Genomic DNA, 16,470 nt, shown 5'->3' with positions numbered 1-16,470 from the left:
TCATAATAAAAATCCTGTGGCAGCTCCTTGTCTGGAGGACTTTAAAAATAGGAGCGATTTCATCTGTCTGGAATGGTCTGTGTCAGCACTTGCCCTAGGCAAGGTTGCCACATAGGCAAAAACACCCCCCTCCTTCCTAACGTTCCTCCTACCCCCCCCATTGCCTTGGCATCCCCCTCCCCCTGCCCCTGGGGCTGACCCCCTTTTCCTGGACCCTGTCTCCAATGTGATCTCTGAAATCAATTCCAACCCCCTTTCCCTCAGCAGGGCAACTCTCTCCCCAGGTGCTAGGGATGCAATAGGTTTCACCCTTTGCCGACAGTTTGCATTTAAAAATGGGACCCGGATTAATCCAAACGAATCATAAGTCGGTAGAGCTCTGGGCAGTGGAACCAAGTGGGGAGAAGTGCAAGGCGAGAGGGGCATATTTTTGGTTGGTGGGGGAAGGGGGTAAGGTTGACCACCTTCCTGGAAGCTATTAAATCCCAGATGTGGGCTCTATTCAGTGTGGTACTGCCTTGAGGGTGGGGGGTGGTGGATGGACTCTCTGACCTCTCAAGGTTGCTGTTAATTCTGTGGGTCGGTGATTTCCAACTACATTTCCCCGCGCCCGGCTTCCTTTGCAACACACTATAGGCACTGCGTGACTCGGCTTTAACTAGGGGTTTTCAGCAGCATGTCTTTATCAGCCAGGGCTCAATTTTCCCATCACAGTCCTCCCTGCAGCAGCAACCCTCTGGTTTAGCATTGGTGGTGGCTGAAGATGAGTGCCAGCCATACTCAGCTCAGAGAGGTTTTCACAGAGAGTGGTTCAAATCTCCTGTTCTCAGAGAAGAATGAGAAAGGGACTGTTTGGGGCTCACAGTGTGTGTGGGCTTCATGAAGGAAAATAATACATGTGGCTTTATGGGAACACGGTACTGTATGCAGATTTGGTAGGTAGGCAAAGCTGTGAAATGGAATCTGCTCAAGGGTTCATCTTCTCCTATGATCAATTTCATGTTGGATCAACACACGTTTCAAGAGCCCTCACTAAGTGCCATGCTCTGAGTTAGACCTGGTGAGTAACAAGAAAAATAAAGGCCCTGCTATGGAGAAATTCTGTCTAGTGGGGAAGATAGACCTCCAGAGTAAGAAGGGCCATGTTTGAGGTAAGCCAGGGCGTTTGGGGGTACTGGGGCCTGCCCTTGGCGCAGTTTGCTGCTGATAAAGATCGTAAACATTGGAGACCCCCCCCATGACATCTGAGCTGAGTAGGAGTAAGCCAAACCAAAGCAAGGTGGGAAAAGCGGTTAGTAGAATAATATGAGCAAGGAATAATAATAATATGCCTAAGAACAGTAGGCAGCTCTTGAAAGTGTCAGGCAGGAGGGGCATGAGACGAGGCTGGAGGAGGGGCAGCAAGGGCCACATGAGGAGGAGAGGGCCCAGCTTCCCATGCTAAGGAGTAGACGCTTTATCCTGAGGGGAGCCACTGAAGGATTTTAAGCAGGGGAGTAGCAGGGTCAGATTTACATCTTGATTAAACTATCTGTCAATTTAAAAAAAAAATCATTCAAATTGCCTGTAGGAAGAATTGATTGAAGTATTCCATTGAAAGGGTAAATTTGCAGATCTAGCTAGACACAGTTAAGTGCAAGGCTCTCTTTTCCCAAGAGGGTTTGTCATTAGTCTCAGGGTTTTTTAAAAAAAGGGATGTCCCTAAAACAATCTACAGATAAATATATGGATCTATCTATAAAGCTCAACGTTATTTAGGAGGATGCTGGTTCTCTAAATGGTGCTTAAAGGGAACAGGTCTTGAAGAGAGTTTGTTTGCCTCTGCGCTTTATTCCACGCTTTAGTAGCAATATCAGGTTAGGAACGCAAACTGTGCTATATGATCTCTTTGTTTTCTTTAGCAAAAGTCATCTGGAAGGGCACTGTTTAACCTGAGTTGCAGCCATCTAAATCTTGCAGAAAAGGAATATTTTGGATTAGAATTCTGCAGCCATTCTGGAAATAATGTAAGTTGGTTTCATTATAGGGTTCTTTGTGTCTAAAATTGTTTCTAAATACAATTTGTAGCTGGGTACGTAGGGCTCAAGTCCCTGAATGAAAAATAAAAAAATCATTTGATTGAATTTAGTGACTATTTTTTTCATCTTCTCTCCAAGTTGATCAAAAGTCACTTCAGTTTGCCAAGCACAAACACTTCTACCCCATGGTCCATCGTCCTGTTTTATCACTCTGTGAGCAGCTCTCCATGCTTTATCTACAGAGGGTGCCAAAAAATGTATATACATTTTAAGCAAGGGAAAAACGATCTTAAAACTATGATACTCAGCATACACTGATACCGCTTGTTATCTATGTTGTAGCTTGTGTCTGTTGTAATTGCAGACGTCAAACGTGACTTGCCTATTACAATTTTTTAAAGCTTTTTTTTTTTTTTTTTTTTTTTTGCAGTTTGGGGCCGGGCTGGGTTTGAACCCACCACCCCCAGCATATGGAGCCTGTGCCCTACTCCTTTGAGCCACAGGTGCCTCCCCGCCTATTACAATTTGAATACAGATTTTTTTCCTTGCTTAAAATATGTATACATTTTTTGGTGCCCTCTACATTTTTACTTTCCAGAGACTGTACCTCAACCCCTTGAATTAAGATCCTGACCTTAGCAATAAATATTCAGGGGAGTCTCCTTTCTTCTCTCTGAGATTCTAACATTCGTGATAATTTTCCTCTGTGTCCTGCCTCGGCACATGTGTAATCTGGCATCTTCTCACAAAGGTTCATTGTGTCCATTAAGCTGGCATTTGGCAACGGTAGGATTTAAATGGGGAACTAAATGCCTTCATTAGTCTTTATAGCAACTGATGAGCCATATATGTGACACCACTGTCATCCTACTAAGGCAAGGAACAGTCATTGAAATGTCAACAAGAAAGAGTTTATAGATCAACAATATTCACTGTCATTGGGAAACTGTAAGGAGGCAGATTGAGTGTGGTGAAGGTACACCATCTCTGTGACATTGCTGTTTGTTTCTAACTTATCTATAGAAGTCCAAACAGTCCTGGCATTTGTTTATTTCTTTTTTGTTTGTTTGTTTTTTGGAGACAGAGTCTCAAGCTGTCGCCCTGGGTAGAGTGCCGTGGTGTCACAGTTCACAGCAACCTCCAACTCTTGGGCTCAAGCGATTCTCTTGCCTCAGCCTCCAAGTAGCTGGGACTACAGGCGCCCGCCACAACACCTGGCTATTTTTTTGGTTGTAGTTGTCATTGTTGTTTGGCAGGCCCAGACTGGATTCGAACCTGCCAGCTCCAGTGTATGTGGCTGGAGGCCTAACTGCTGAGCTACAGCTGATGAGCCAGCATTTGTTTACTTTATATTGACCTTTTCCTGTTACCAAAAAGAAAATAAAAAGCTCTGCTCAATACCATATTCTACCAATTTTTTTCCTTACTGTTGTTACAGGTTTGGTTGGAACTTTTGAAGCCCATAACAAAGCAAGCAAAAAGTAAGTATGGAAAATCATTTAAGAAATATAGTTACCAGTTAGAACTTGAAAAATATTTCTGCCACACTGCACAGTTCCTCACCTTAATGTAAGGGGGGGGGGGAGAAGGGCTTTGATATATCAATCCTTCATACATCCAGTAAATTTAGCAATTTAGAAAATTGTTTTAATTTTGCCTGAGATGAAGGAAATCGTGCTGCTGGCTCTTGGAATAAATCTGAAGAACCCATGTAATTACAACACTCTGTGGATTGGCTCGAGGAATATATCTCATGCTCGGGTGCCGCAAATCTTCAAGCATCCTTGATGTCAATCTGCAATGCCGTTCACTTTCGGCCTGAAGGTCCTTTCGTTTTATCCCACCACAAGCCTTACTCATTTGCTTCAGTTCATAATCGAGTGCCTAATATATATGAAATATTTTTCGCCTATATTTCACAATCTAGTGCCGTGGTTCTCAAATTTCAGTGTACATTAGGATCATCTGGGCCTCTTGTTACAATGCAGATTCCTGGGCCTCATTCCTGGGTTGGGGCCAACAACCTGCAGGTTTAACAAATTCCACAGGTGTTTCTGAGGCAGGCAGATTTCCATCAGCACTTGGAGAAACACTGTTTTAGTGTCTTTTATTGGTTCCTCTTCTGCCACCTGCTCTTTCTTTGTGTGCTGTGCTTCCCACAATTCTGCGTGTTCCCACTGTGTAACTATCATTTGTCATATTATTCCAACAGCTTCTGCACCGATTCCCCCCAATCCATCATCTCCACCACTCTCAGAGGGCTCTATTGATAATACAAACCTGAACACATCACTCTCCTGCCTTAAAATGCTTCCAGGACTCCCTATTGCCCTTAGGGTAGAAAGGTTGGAACTCATGAGCATGATACACAAAGCGCTAGAACTCTAATTACCTTTCTAGCCTTTCCCAGTGACTAATCAACCACTTTCACTTTGTATGCCCACCTCAGTTTTTTTTCTTTTTTTCTTTTAAAGACAGAGTCTTACTTTGTCACCTGGGCTAGAGTATAGTGGCCTCATCACAGTTCACTGCAACCTTGAACCCCTGGGCTCAAGTGATTCTCCTGCCTCAGCTTCCTGAGCAGCTGGGACTACAGGCACACATTACTATGGCCAGCTAATTCTTCCATGTTTTGTAGAGATGAGGGTCTCCCTCTTGCTCAGGCTGGTCTTAAACTCCTGACCTCAAGCAATCATCCCAGCTTGGCCCTCAGAATTCTACGATTATAGGCATGAGCCACCACACTTTACCTCCCACCTCAGGTGACTATGACACAAGTGATTTCAGGTGTAGTCTTCACAGGTAAACTACAGCATGCCCAATTAAATTAAATTCAAATAAATAAAGAATAATTTTTTTTACATAAGTGTGTTCCATGAGATTGTTAATCTGAAATTCCAATTGAGTTGGGAGTACTGCAGTTTTTATTCACTAAATCTGGCAGCCCTACTCAGGTGTCAACCCCTCTGAAAAGACTTCCTTAACATCCTTCAAACTCTTTTCTCTCTTTTGTGCTTCCTTAGTACTCAGTACTTATACGTCACATGGCACTTTGTGGTGTTGCACTTGTCTGTGTAGATGTCTGTCTCTTCTGCCTGACTGCAACCTCTTAATTGTCCTTTTACTCTCAGTACCTGCCTAGTGAAATGCACATAATAGGCACCCAACAAATATTTACTGAATGAGTGGTGCTAATGCTGCGTGTATATGTTTACTTTTGATGTAAAGAGTTTCCTTTTTTTAATTTTCTCTAAACATATACGTGTGTTTATTTGGTTTCCATTTTTTGCCTTCACAAAATTAAAAAGGCTTAAAATTTAATAACAATAACAATTTTCGAGATAAGGACTAGAAACAAAAACCTTGTAAAGAACAAATGAAGATAAATACATTCAGAAAAGAAATCAGACGATTGTTGCAACAAAATATTGAGCAATAATAATAATGCCAAAAAAGTAACATTCACATCGTCATATAAGAGTATGTCTAGCATAGAATGCTTTGACTTTGAGGTTCAGTATGGAGTCATCAGTTAACTTCTTATTTTTTCCAAAGTCTCACAACATAGACAAGTAGTATTTATAAATAAAAATAAAAAATAATTTCAAAAAACAGATCATGCCAAATCTTATAGACGACAGAAAAAGAAGAAATACTTCAAAATCATTCTACTACATCTGGATACACCTGATATTAAAATTGGAAAAAAATATATCATTATAAAGGGAAATTACAAACATATTTCACTTATAAATGAGGAGGCAATATCTTCAACATAATAAGTCGAATTAAAGATTAATGTTCAAGTAATGTACTTTGGTCAAAATTAAATCCAATTTATGTGAGAATTAATCACTATTTTCTTTTCTTTTTTTTTCTTTTCTTATTCTCAAATGTAAGTAGGTGTGAAGATAGTACATGTGTTTCCTTGATGTTTATTTTAAGATAGAGGCATCAGTCCAAACTGCTTCCAGTTCCTTTTATGAGATCCGTAGATCAGGTGATATTCACCTGCCCCAGCTGAAGCTGGGCTCTTCTCAGCCAGGAACGTAGAATCCAAGTAGTAAGTAGTATATTCTTTAGAATGGGACATTTCTTAGGAGCGGACAGAGTAGGCCCCAAAGGGGCATGTTTTTACAAAAGTAAACTCAAAAGGATAAAGGGCGGGAGAACTTTCCCAATTGCTATCTTCATAGAGACACAATTTAGAAGTGGAACATTTTATATATGTGAAAAATCAAAATTTAAAATAAAAGTGTGTGGGAGTCATGGAGAGGGGAGGAAAAAGGAGAGGGATGTGTGTGTAACTGTTTTGATGAACATTTATATAAAACTTATGGAGCTATTGTGTTTTAAGATCCTAAGGAGGTTGTTTTCAAATTTATGGTGAAATTTTTCCCAGTGGACCCTGGACATCTGCGTGAAGAACTCACAAGGTATGGTGTTGACTTGTGCGGTTGCTTTATGATGTTATGATGCTAATCATTATTCCCTGTTTATCACGGCAAGGGCTTCGGGACCTCTTTACATTGGCTTGGCTTTTTTTCTCTCTCTCTCTTTTTCTTTTATTAAATCATAGCTGTGGGGCAGCACCTGTGGCTCAAAGGAGTAGGGCACCAGCCCCATATGCCAGAGGTGGCAGGTTCAAACCCAGCCCTGGCCAAAAACTGCAAAAAAAAAAAAAAAAATTATAGCTGTGTACATTAATGCAATCGTGGGGTTCAATGTGCTGGTTTTATATACAATTTGAAATATTTTCATCAAACAGGTTAACATAGCCTTCACGGCATTTTCTTAGTTATTGTGTTAAGACATTTGTATTCTACATTTAGTAAATTTCGCATGTACCCTTGGAAGACGCACCGTAGGTGTAGTCCCACCATCACCCTCCCTCCACCCAACCTCCCCCCTCCCCTTCCTATCCCCTTTCCCCATAATCTTGGGCTATAACTTGGTTTCATAGTAGGGCTGAGTACATTGGATACTTTTTCTTCCATTCTTGAGATACTTTGCTAAGAAGAATATGTTAAAAGTCACTCTCTGGGAAATGGTTAGGAGTTGGAGAGGGGTGGGCCTGGCTGGTCTCAGGTGTTAATGTTCCAAAGGGCAAGAACTGCAAGAAGGAGGGGTGATGTTCTAGAAGTGGTGTCAGGCCTGGGTGACCACTTGAGGGTTATGCCATTAACTGCTACAACAAGGAGCGGGATCTTGGCATCTCCTTCATGACATCTCTTTCATTCAGAGGGCAGCTTAACAGTATAGGTATGATGCCAGCCAATTTCCATGGATATTGAAAACGGGAGGCTTGTGTTGATGTAGTACTTAGGTAGAAGGCAAAATATTCTGTAATGATGACATACACTTATGAAAAATGTCCGTCAGAATTGCAATGTAAATCTACTTCTGCAAAGATACATTGTCAACACATAACTCTGGCCCACACCTTACTCCACTTCCACTCTTACACATGGAAGGGATCTAAGAGATAATCTGGTCCGGTCCTCTTGGTTTCCAGATGAGGAAATGGGTCCTGGGAGCGAACATGACGTGCCTAAGATCACAGGTTGTTGGCAGGTATTCTCCCTGATGCCTCCACCCCAATGTGGTTCATGGATAGTTCATCTTCACCCCTTTTATACAGGACTTTTCTAAGGGGCCTTTGCAAAAGTCACTTGTCACAAGCTTCTTTCTCCCTCTCCCCCCCCCTTCTAATTCTCTCCACACTTGTGTGTTATAGGCTGCTTTCCCAAATAACTTTGTATCTTTTTTTTTTTTTTTTTTTTTTTTTGAGACAGAGCCTCAAGCTGTCACCCTGGGTAGAGTGCTGTGGCATCACAGCTCACAGCAACCTCAAACTCCTGGGCTCAAGCGATTCTCCTGCCTCTGCCTCCCAATTAGCTGGGACCACAGGCACCTGCCACAACGCCCGGCTATTTTTTGGTTGCAGCTGTCATTGTCATTTGGCAAGCCCGGGCTGGATTTGAACCCGCCAGCTCAGGTGTATATGGCTGGCGCTCTAGCTGCTTGAGCCACACACGCTGAGCCAATAATTTCATATCTTTATATCTATATCAGTTTGCATTTGCTAACCCATTTTAGTCGAGTTTCTAATTGTAACCAATTTTGATGTAGATAAACTTTTTCAAAAAAAAGAATGTGAAAATCAATGTGATGGTAAATAATTCATCAGCTGTTCAGAGCAAGGATTTGGTATTTGTAGCAAGCAGCTGCCTTCTTATCAGCAAGGACCGTGTCAAATGACAACAAATTTCCTTTCTTTCTTGCTAGAAGCAAAATGAAATTCACTTACCCTGTAGTAACCCAAGCTGATTATTCTAATTTACACCTACATTTGAAAATAGGCAATGGCAAAGGTTAGGCTCCCTTTATTTTTTCCCATTGGTCTATTAAAGAATACTTAACTGTAGTTGAGTTTACAAGGATGCCTATTTTAAGCTAATACATGGGCTTCTGAGAGTGTGTGCAGATAGAATTTTTCTAATGGAATCATTTTTAATGCATTAGGGGAGTTCACAATTTGAAAGATTATAATGATGAATGCTTCTGTAAACTGAATAATCACCTGCTAGTATACCTGTTTTTTCAATCTGAATTTTCATCTATCACTTGCAATTAATTTTGATTTACCACATTGCCTTCAAGGCTTAATTGGTTTAAAAAAAATCCACATAGAACTTTATTTAGAAAATCATATTTTGCATACGGATGTGCTCACAGTAGATACTCAATAAGAGTTTTAATTTCTCAAATAAAATATTAGGGCTGGGTATCATGTATGGCTCTTGCCTGTCTTCCCAGAACTTTTGGGAGGATCATTTGAGGCTAGGAGTTTAAGACCACCTTGGGCAACATAGTGAAACTCTGTCACTCCATCCTGGGCAATAGAATGAGACCCTGTCTTTAAAAAATAATAATATATAAGAGAGCTAATTTGGACCATGGAAGAAGGCAGTCAGTGGTAGAGTCTTTGTTATATACATTTTCTTCCAAAACTTCATTCTCTTTTGATAAAGGCTTACACATGTGGGAAAAATGCTATCTGTTGGCAGAGCCTTGGATATCAACCTCCATTTTATGGGTCTCTGATAAGGCTTCAGTGGGAAAAAGGGTAGTCTGGTTTAGTTCACTTTCAGTAAACATTAATTATGTAGCTACTCTGTATAAAGTACTACGCTGGGCTCTGGTGATACAGAGCAGTGGTGTAGGCAAAGGGAATAACATGGGTGGGAATAAGCCCTCAAGTCTTTGATTTCAGAAACATAATCTTTTGGATAGAAGGCAGCCCAACTTCAGTGGCAGGCTCGAGTTCAAGCCACAGTTTCACTAGCTTTGGGTGATATGATTTGTCAAAATCGCCTAGTCCCTCTATTTCCATAATTGTGAAATGACATGATCATTCTTTGCTTCATGAACCTCCTAAGTTATTATCAAGGTGCGTATTTGATGCCATTTTGTAAACAGTACACTACCGGTACTCTGAATGTACTTATTCTTGCTGGATCTCCTTTTTTTCTGTAGCTGGGGACACGGCTTTGCTACGTGGCAGAAACCACCAGAGGATGATTGGCCAACTCCCTCAAGTTGGCGGGAGGATTTGGCCAGAGTGATTCCTAATGGCTGCCAAAGTGCTGGATCAGCCAAGTTGTGGTCTGGGGCTGGTTTGGGGCTAAAGCAAAGCTTATGTATTACTCACCACCCCAAAAAGGCATCTGACTGACTGGGAGCACTGTTCCTTTCTTGAATCATCTTTAAACTGGGAGAAGGGAAATGCTTCTTTCTTATTCCTATTTCTTTCTCAAGAGTTTTTTCCCAATTTCTTTGCAGATATCTTTTTACTCTTCAAATAAAGAAGGATTTGGCTCTAGGAAGGCTTCCATGCAGTGACAACTGTACAGCGTTGATGGTATCTCACATCTTACAATGTAAGTAGCAAATGTCTGCTTTGGGGCTATCAGCCAGGTACAGAACCAAGCAAAAGAGGGCGGCACCTGTGGCTCAGTGAGTAGGGTGCCAGCCTCATATACCAAGGGTGGCGGGTTTGAGCCTGGCCCTGGCCAAACTGCAATAATAATAAAAAAAAAAATAGAAAAACAAACAAAAAAGAACCAAGCGGGCAGCTCCTGTGGCTCAAAGGAGTAGGGCGCCAGCACCATGTACCGGAGGTGGTGGGTTCAAACCTGGCCCCAGCCAAAAAACTGCAAAAAAAAAAAAAAAAAAGAACCAAGCAAAAAAGCTCACCTCCTTCAGTGTGCCCATCACTGTGTTAGGACTTACAGAGGAGAGAAAGCTGGATATGATATAGAGGCACACTGTGGTCCAATGGGAAGGGACTGGCTCATTGTGGTTACTCAGATTGGGATTCAAATCCTGTCTCTAAACCCTTTAATTTTTTTTTTTTTGAGACAGAGTCTCACTACGTCACCCCCGGTAGAGGGCTGTGGCGTCACAGCTCACAGCAACCTCCAACTCTTGCGCTTAAGTGATTCTCTTGCCTCAGTCTCCCAAGTAGCTAGGACTACAGGCACCTGTCACAATGCCCAGCTATTTTTTTTATTTTGTAGTTGTCATGTTGTTTAGCAGGCCCAGGCCGGGTTTGAACCCACCAGCCCTGGTGCGTATGGCCAGCGCCCTAACCACTTAGCTATAGGTGCCAAGCCACCCCTCTAATTTTTATAGGGTGAAGTCCTCTCACTTCTCTGAGCCCGAATTTCCTTGTCAGTAAATAGTGACAAGAATACTTTCTCTGGGAGGCTGAAGCAAGAGAATCGCTTAAGCCCAAGAGTTTGAGTTTGCTGTGAGCTCTGATGTCACAGCACTCTACTGAGGGCGACATAGTGAAACTCTGATCAAAAAAAAAAAATACCTTCTCACAAGGTGGTTCTATAGGTTAAAAGGAAATGGTAATTTTCTCCTACCTCAATCCAACTGTCCCTGGGCTTGCTGTCCAGGAGCTGGTTTAGGCTAATCTGGCCATAGACTTTGCCAGGAATTCTCCCATTCCCTCTGTTTGCCTCAGGATATATCTCTGATACATGCTGTCTATGGCACATTGTCACATTCATGGTTCTAGAGAACAAAGTACAGAGTACACCGGTGGAGAGAGGCTAAAAGGGAAAAAGGCCCTGGGCATCTAGTATACTTCCCCGTATGCTAGCTAGCAGCTAAGCAGTTGGAGTTAGCTGAATAATGAAAGTAGATAGAAGGTGGCCTGGGGAACAGCAAGGGGCCTGCCAGAGAGGAGGTGACACTGGGCAGGTCAGGCCAGGCTGCTCTAGCAGCCCTAAAGGCAGGGTTTAGGCAGCTGGATATAGTATCTCTTCTAGGGACAGTTAGAATTTTCCTTTCTTTTACAGAGACACCCCCCCCCAAATAAGCTGTTCTTTACAGATCCTGCAGAATCATAATTTCATTTTTTAATTTGTTTCCTAAGTTCATTTTTGACCTTTGTGCCTTTCTTTCCTGACAGCCCAGCAATGGTAGCTTTCTGAATTGACCAGGACTTCCAGAATTAAGTGCTTAGAGAGGGAAAAGGTCTGAATTGGTGTTTGCCGAGTGACTTCTGACTGAGACAGATGATGAGAGCCCCAGGATCTTAGAAAGGCAGTAGGCAGTAAGAGCAATACTAGTCAGGGAAGGCTGCTGGAGGCTTTTCTGCTGTGCCTTGCAGTGGTTCTCAACCTGTGGGTCGCGACCCACAGGAACTGTATTAAACAGCCACGGCATTAGGAAGGTGGAGAACCATTGCCTTAAAGGGATACAGGAATTGGATAGGTAGTGATAAGTAGAGGTGACAGCATGGAAAAAAAAGGTGATGAGACAAGCAGTAGTATATATAGAGACCAAAGAATGACCCTGTAAAGCTCAAGCATAGGGCCTGTTTAGGAGAGGTAGTGAAAAATGCGCCACCATTTTGAAGAGTTTCGAAAGCCTAGGACACTAATGTCCAGTATTGTGCTTAGCATTGAGATGGGGACATGGGGTGAAGCAGATAGAAGAAGTAATGCTGGAGAAAGATGGGGATTGTGGCTCTTGGGTGTTGTCTCATGGGGGAGTCCAATTTCATTCTTAACAGTTCAGCCTTATGGATTTGGGCATTCCCTAGTGGCCATTTCAGGCATAGCACAGAGTGTTTTAGCTTTTCCAGAGAATGTTTTGTTTGCCAACAGAAGATTTTTCTTTGGAAAAAAGCTACAGTTCAGTAAATTAGCTTCTCACAATCAACCCTGGTCAGACTCTTGCACTGGACTCTAAGGCAGTGTGCAGAACACAACCAGATTGCTCATTTATTTGTTCAATTTTTTATTCATGTAACATTTGTTAGATGCTTGTTATATTCTAGGTTTTCAAAAACCTCCACATTCTGACCTCATCTCTTTCAATCTCTTATACATCTCTCTGCTCTAGCCAGACACTGTCTCCAAAACACAATTTGTACATTTCAAATGAAGCCTCCCTCTCATGAACTCTCTTCGTAACTCTTGGTAATTCATTCAACAAAAATATATTGAGTACCTACCACATACCAGATACTATTATATGTACTGGGAACATAGCATCTTACAAAATGGACAAAAATCCTTGCCTTCATGGAACTTATATTTTCACAGTGGAGGAGAATCAATGATCAAAATAAGTGAATAAATTATGTAATACATGGAAAAAGGATATGAGCAATGGAGAAAAGAGAAGCCTGGGTGGAAGATGGGGAATTCTGGGGTAGGAACTGAGTATTTAAGTAAGGTTGTCAGGGTAGGCTTACTGCGTAGGTGTGTCAGCAAAGACTTGATGGAGGTGAGAAAGTAAGCCATGTAGCAAAATCCCATAGAAGTGTATTCCAGGCTGAGAGAACATCCAGTGCAACGGGCCTGAGGTAAGAGCAGGCCTAAGGTGTTTGGGAAACATCAAAAAGGCTTTTGAGTCTGGCTGGAGCTGAGCGAGAAAAGGAAACAGTCATCATGGAGGGCCATGAAACCTAGAGAATGACTCTAGAGCTGAGAAGCCATTGAAGCAGTTTAAGCAGAGGAGTGAAATGATCTAAATTAGGTTTTGATAGGATTGTGTGGGCTACTATGGTGAAATAGACCTGAGGAAGGAATGATGGCTGTGGGGGTGGGGACCGGATAAGATATTGCAGGAGAGAGAGATGATGGCCAACATCTGGACCAACAGATAACAGTGAAGGTGCTCATAACATTTGTCACCTTCTGTTATTGGTGTTATTTATTTGTATGTTATAGCTGTCATTTGAGGTTGTCATAACTTGTATGGAGAAAAAAATGAGAAGAGTGATATGTGTTCTTCTTTTCCTTAGGGTCGACATGGGGTCTTGTGTTTAATAAACTGGAAGATTGGTGTGTGTGCGTGTATGTGTGTGTGTGTGAGAGAGAGAGAGAGAGAGAGATAGATAGATTGAGATTTATTTTAAAAATAGCTCTACTGAAGTATAATTGATATATCATAAAATTCACCTGTTTTAAGCATTTTAAATGCACAACTCAACGATTTTTAGTAAATTTGCATCATTGTGCAACCATTACCACCAGCCAGTTTCACAACATTTCTATCATGCCAAAAGGTATCTTTCATGCACATTGTAGTCATTCCCTGTTTCCATGCTCAGCACCAGGAAACCATTCATTTACTGTCTGTTTCTATACATTTGCTTTTGTGGATATTTCATGTAAATGGGATGATTAAATGTGATCTTTTGCATGTGGCTTTTTTCACTCAAAATAATGTTTTTGAAATTTACGCATATTCTAGCATGAATCACAGCAGCTTATTTGCATAGTATTTCATCTTATGGATTTACCACATTTTGCTCATCTATTCAAATGGTCATGGACATTTGGATTATTCCTAGTTTAGCTATTAAGAAAATTCTATAGAAAGCCAGAGACTGACCGTTAATCTTGGACTTCCAATTTCCAGAACTGTGAGAAAATAAATTTCTGTTATTTAAGCCAAAAAAAAAAAAGAAAAAGAAAAGAAAATTCTATAAACATTGGCACACAAGTCTTTGTGGGAAGACATGCTTTCATTTCAATAGGGCTGCTTCTAGAAGTGTACTTCATCAGACTGATGGTAAATTTATGTTGATCATTTTAAGAAACTGCCAAACTGTTTTCCAAATTGTCTCCAAAATTTTCCAAATTCTAAGTGGGAATGTCTGAGGTTTCCAGTTTCTCCACAGCATCAGTGACATTTCATATGATATGAAAGATATTGCGTATCTTTTTGATTAGGGCCATTCCAGTGGGTATGAACAGGTATCTCATTGCAATTATAATTAGCATTTTCAGAATGGCTAATGATATTGAGCACCTTTTCATGAGCTTATTCATATGCTTTCTTTGGCAAAATGCCTAGTCAAACATCTTGCTCATTTTAAAATGAAGAATTACATCATAATTGAATTTTTTTTTTTTTTTGTGGTTTTTGGCCGGGGCTGGGTTTGAACCCGCCACCTCCGGCATATGGGACCAGCACCCTACTCCTTGAGCCACAGGCGCTGCCCCATCATAATTGAATTCTAAGAGATTTTTTATAAATTTGGATTGAAAACACCTTTATGACATACGCAATTTACAAACTTCTCTTCTAATCAATGACTTGTCTTTTCATTTTGTAATGATTTCTTCATTTTTTAATGATTTTTTGAAGTATAGCTGGTTTTAATTTTCATAGCATTCCATTTTATGACTATATATCTATATATATATATTTGAGACAGTTTCACTATGTCACCCTTGGTAGAGTATTGTGGCGTCACAGCTCACAGCAACCCCAAACTCTTGGGCTTAAGCAATTCTCTTGCCTCAGCCTCCCAAGTAGCTGGGACTACAGGCGCCTGCCACAACACCTTCTATGTTTTTTTGTTGTAGTTGTCATTGTTGTTTGGCAGGCCTGGGCTGGGTTTGAACCCACCAGCTCCGGTGCATATGGCCGATGCCATAGCCGCTGAGGTACAGGTGCCGAGGCTATTTTCTGAATATTTTTTAGTGGATCATGCTTATCTAAGAACTCTTTGCATAACTTAAGGTAGTAAAATTTTCTCCTAACATTTTTTCTTTTCTTTTTTTCTTTTATTTTGAGACAGTGTCACTATGTCACCCTTAGTAGAGTGCTGTGGCATCACGGCTCACAGCAACCTCAATCTTGGGCTTAAGGCATCACAACTCATAGCAACATCAAATCTTGGGCTTAAGTGATTCTCTTGCCTCAGCCTCCCAGTAGATGGGACTACACATGCCCACCACAACGCCTGGCCATTTTTTTTTTTCTGGTATTCACTCTTTAATTCTTTTTTCTTTTTTGACTTTTTTTTTTTAATGAAATCATAGTTGTGTACATTAATGCAATCATGGGGTACAATGTGCTGGTTTTATATATCATTTGAAATATTTTCATCAAACTGGTTAACATAGCCTTCACCACATTTTCTTAGGTATTGTGTAAAACATTTATATTCTACACTTAATAAATTTAACGTGTACCTTTGTAAAATGCACAGTACGTGTGGTCCCACCAATTGCCCTCCCCTCCCCTTCCTCTCCTTTTTGGGATATAGTTGGGTTATACCTTTTATATGAAAGCTATAAATTGGTTTCATAGTAGGGCTGAGTACATTGGATACTTTTTCTTCCATTCTTGAGATACTTTACTAAGAAGAATATGTTCCAGCCCCATCCATGTAAACATGAAAGAGGTAAAGTCTCCATTTTTTTAAGGCTGCATAAAATTCCATGATGTACACATACTAAAATTTATTAATCCATTCATGAGTCAATGGGCACTTGGGCTTCTTTTATCACTTAGCAATTATGAATTGGGCTGCAATAAATATTCTGGTGCAAATATCTTTGTTATAAAGTGATTTTTGGTCTTCTGGATATATACCTAGTAGAGGAATTGTAGGAGGGAATGGCAGGTCTATTTTTAGATCCCTAAGTGATCTCCAAACATCTTCCAAAAGGTACGTATTAGTTTGCATTCCCACCAGCAGTGCAGAAGTGTTTCCTTTTCTCCACATCCACGCCAACATCTCTGGTTTTGGGATTTTGTGATGTGGGCTAATCTTATTGGAGTTAGATGATATCTCAAAGTGGTTTTGATTTGCATTTCTCTGATGATTAAGGATGATGAGCAGTTTTTTCGTGTTTCTGTAGGCCGTGTGCCTTTCTTCTTTGGAGAAGTTTCTCTTCAAGTCCCTTGCCCACCCTGAGATGGAGTTGCTTGTTCTTTTCTTGCTAATGCATTTGAATTCTCTGTGGATTCTGGCTATTAAACCTTTGTCAGTGACATAAATTGCAAATATCTTCTCCCATTCTGAGGGCTGTCTGCTTGCTTTACTTACTGTGTTCTTGGCTGTGCAGAAGCTTTTTAGTTTGATCAGATCCCAGTAACGTATTTTTGGTGTTGCTTCAATTGC

General features: G+C 41.0%; 1 protein-coding gene across 1 annotated transcript in view; it reads left to right on the top strand.

Moving 5' to 3' along the window:
- FRMD7 (FERM domain containing 7) overlaps positions 1-16,470 on the top strand; it is an 83,194-nt gene that overhangs the window by 53,462 nt on the left and 13,262 nt on the right. Inside the window, exons 5-8 of the mRNA XM_053579100.1 lie at positions 1,902-2,006; positions 3,457-3,499; positions 6,376-6,454; positions 9,864-9,961. Coding sequence (XP_053435075.1) covers positions 1,902-2,006; positions 3,457-3,499; positions 6,376-6,454; positions 9,864-9,961 — 325 coding nt within the window. The remainder of the gene's footprint in view (positions 1-1,901; positions 2,007-3,456; positions 3,500-6,375; positions 6,455-9,863; positions 9,962-16,470) is intronic.

The sequence above is a fragment of the Nycticebus coucang genome, chromosome X (assembly GCF_027406575.1).
Source record: "Nycticebus coucang isolate mNycCou1 chromosome X, mNycCou1.pri, whole genome shotgun sequence".
Classification (NCBI taxonomy): Eukaryota; Metazoa; Chordata; class Mammalia; order Primates; family Lorisidae; genus Nycticebus; species Nycticebus coucang.
This window is presented reverse-complemented; position numbering and strand designations above follow the sequence as displayed.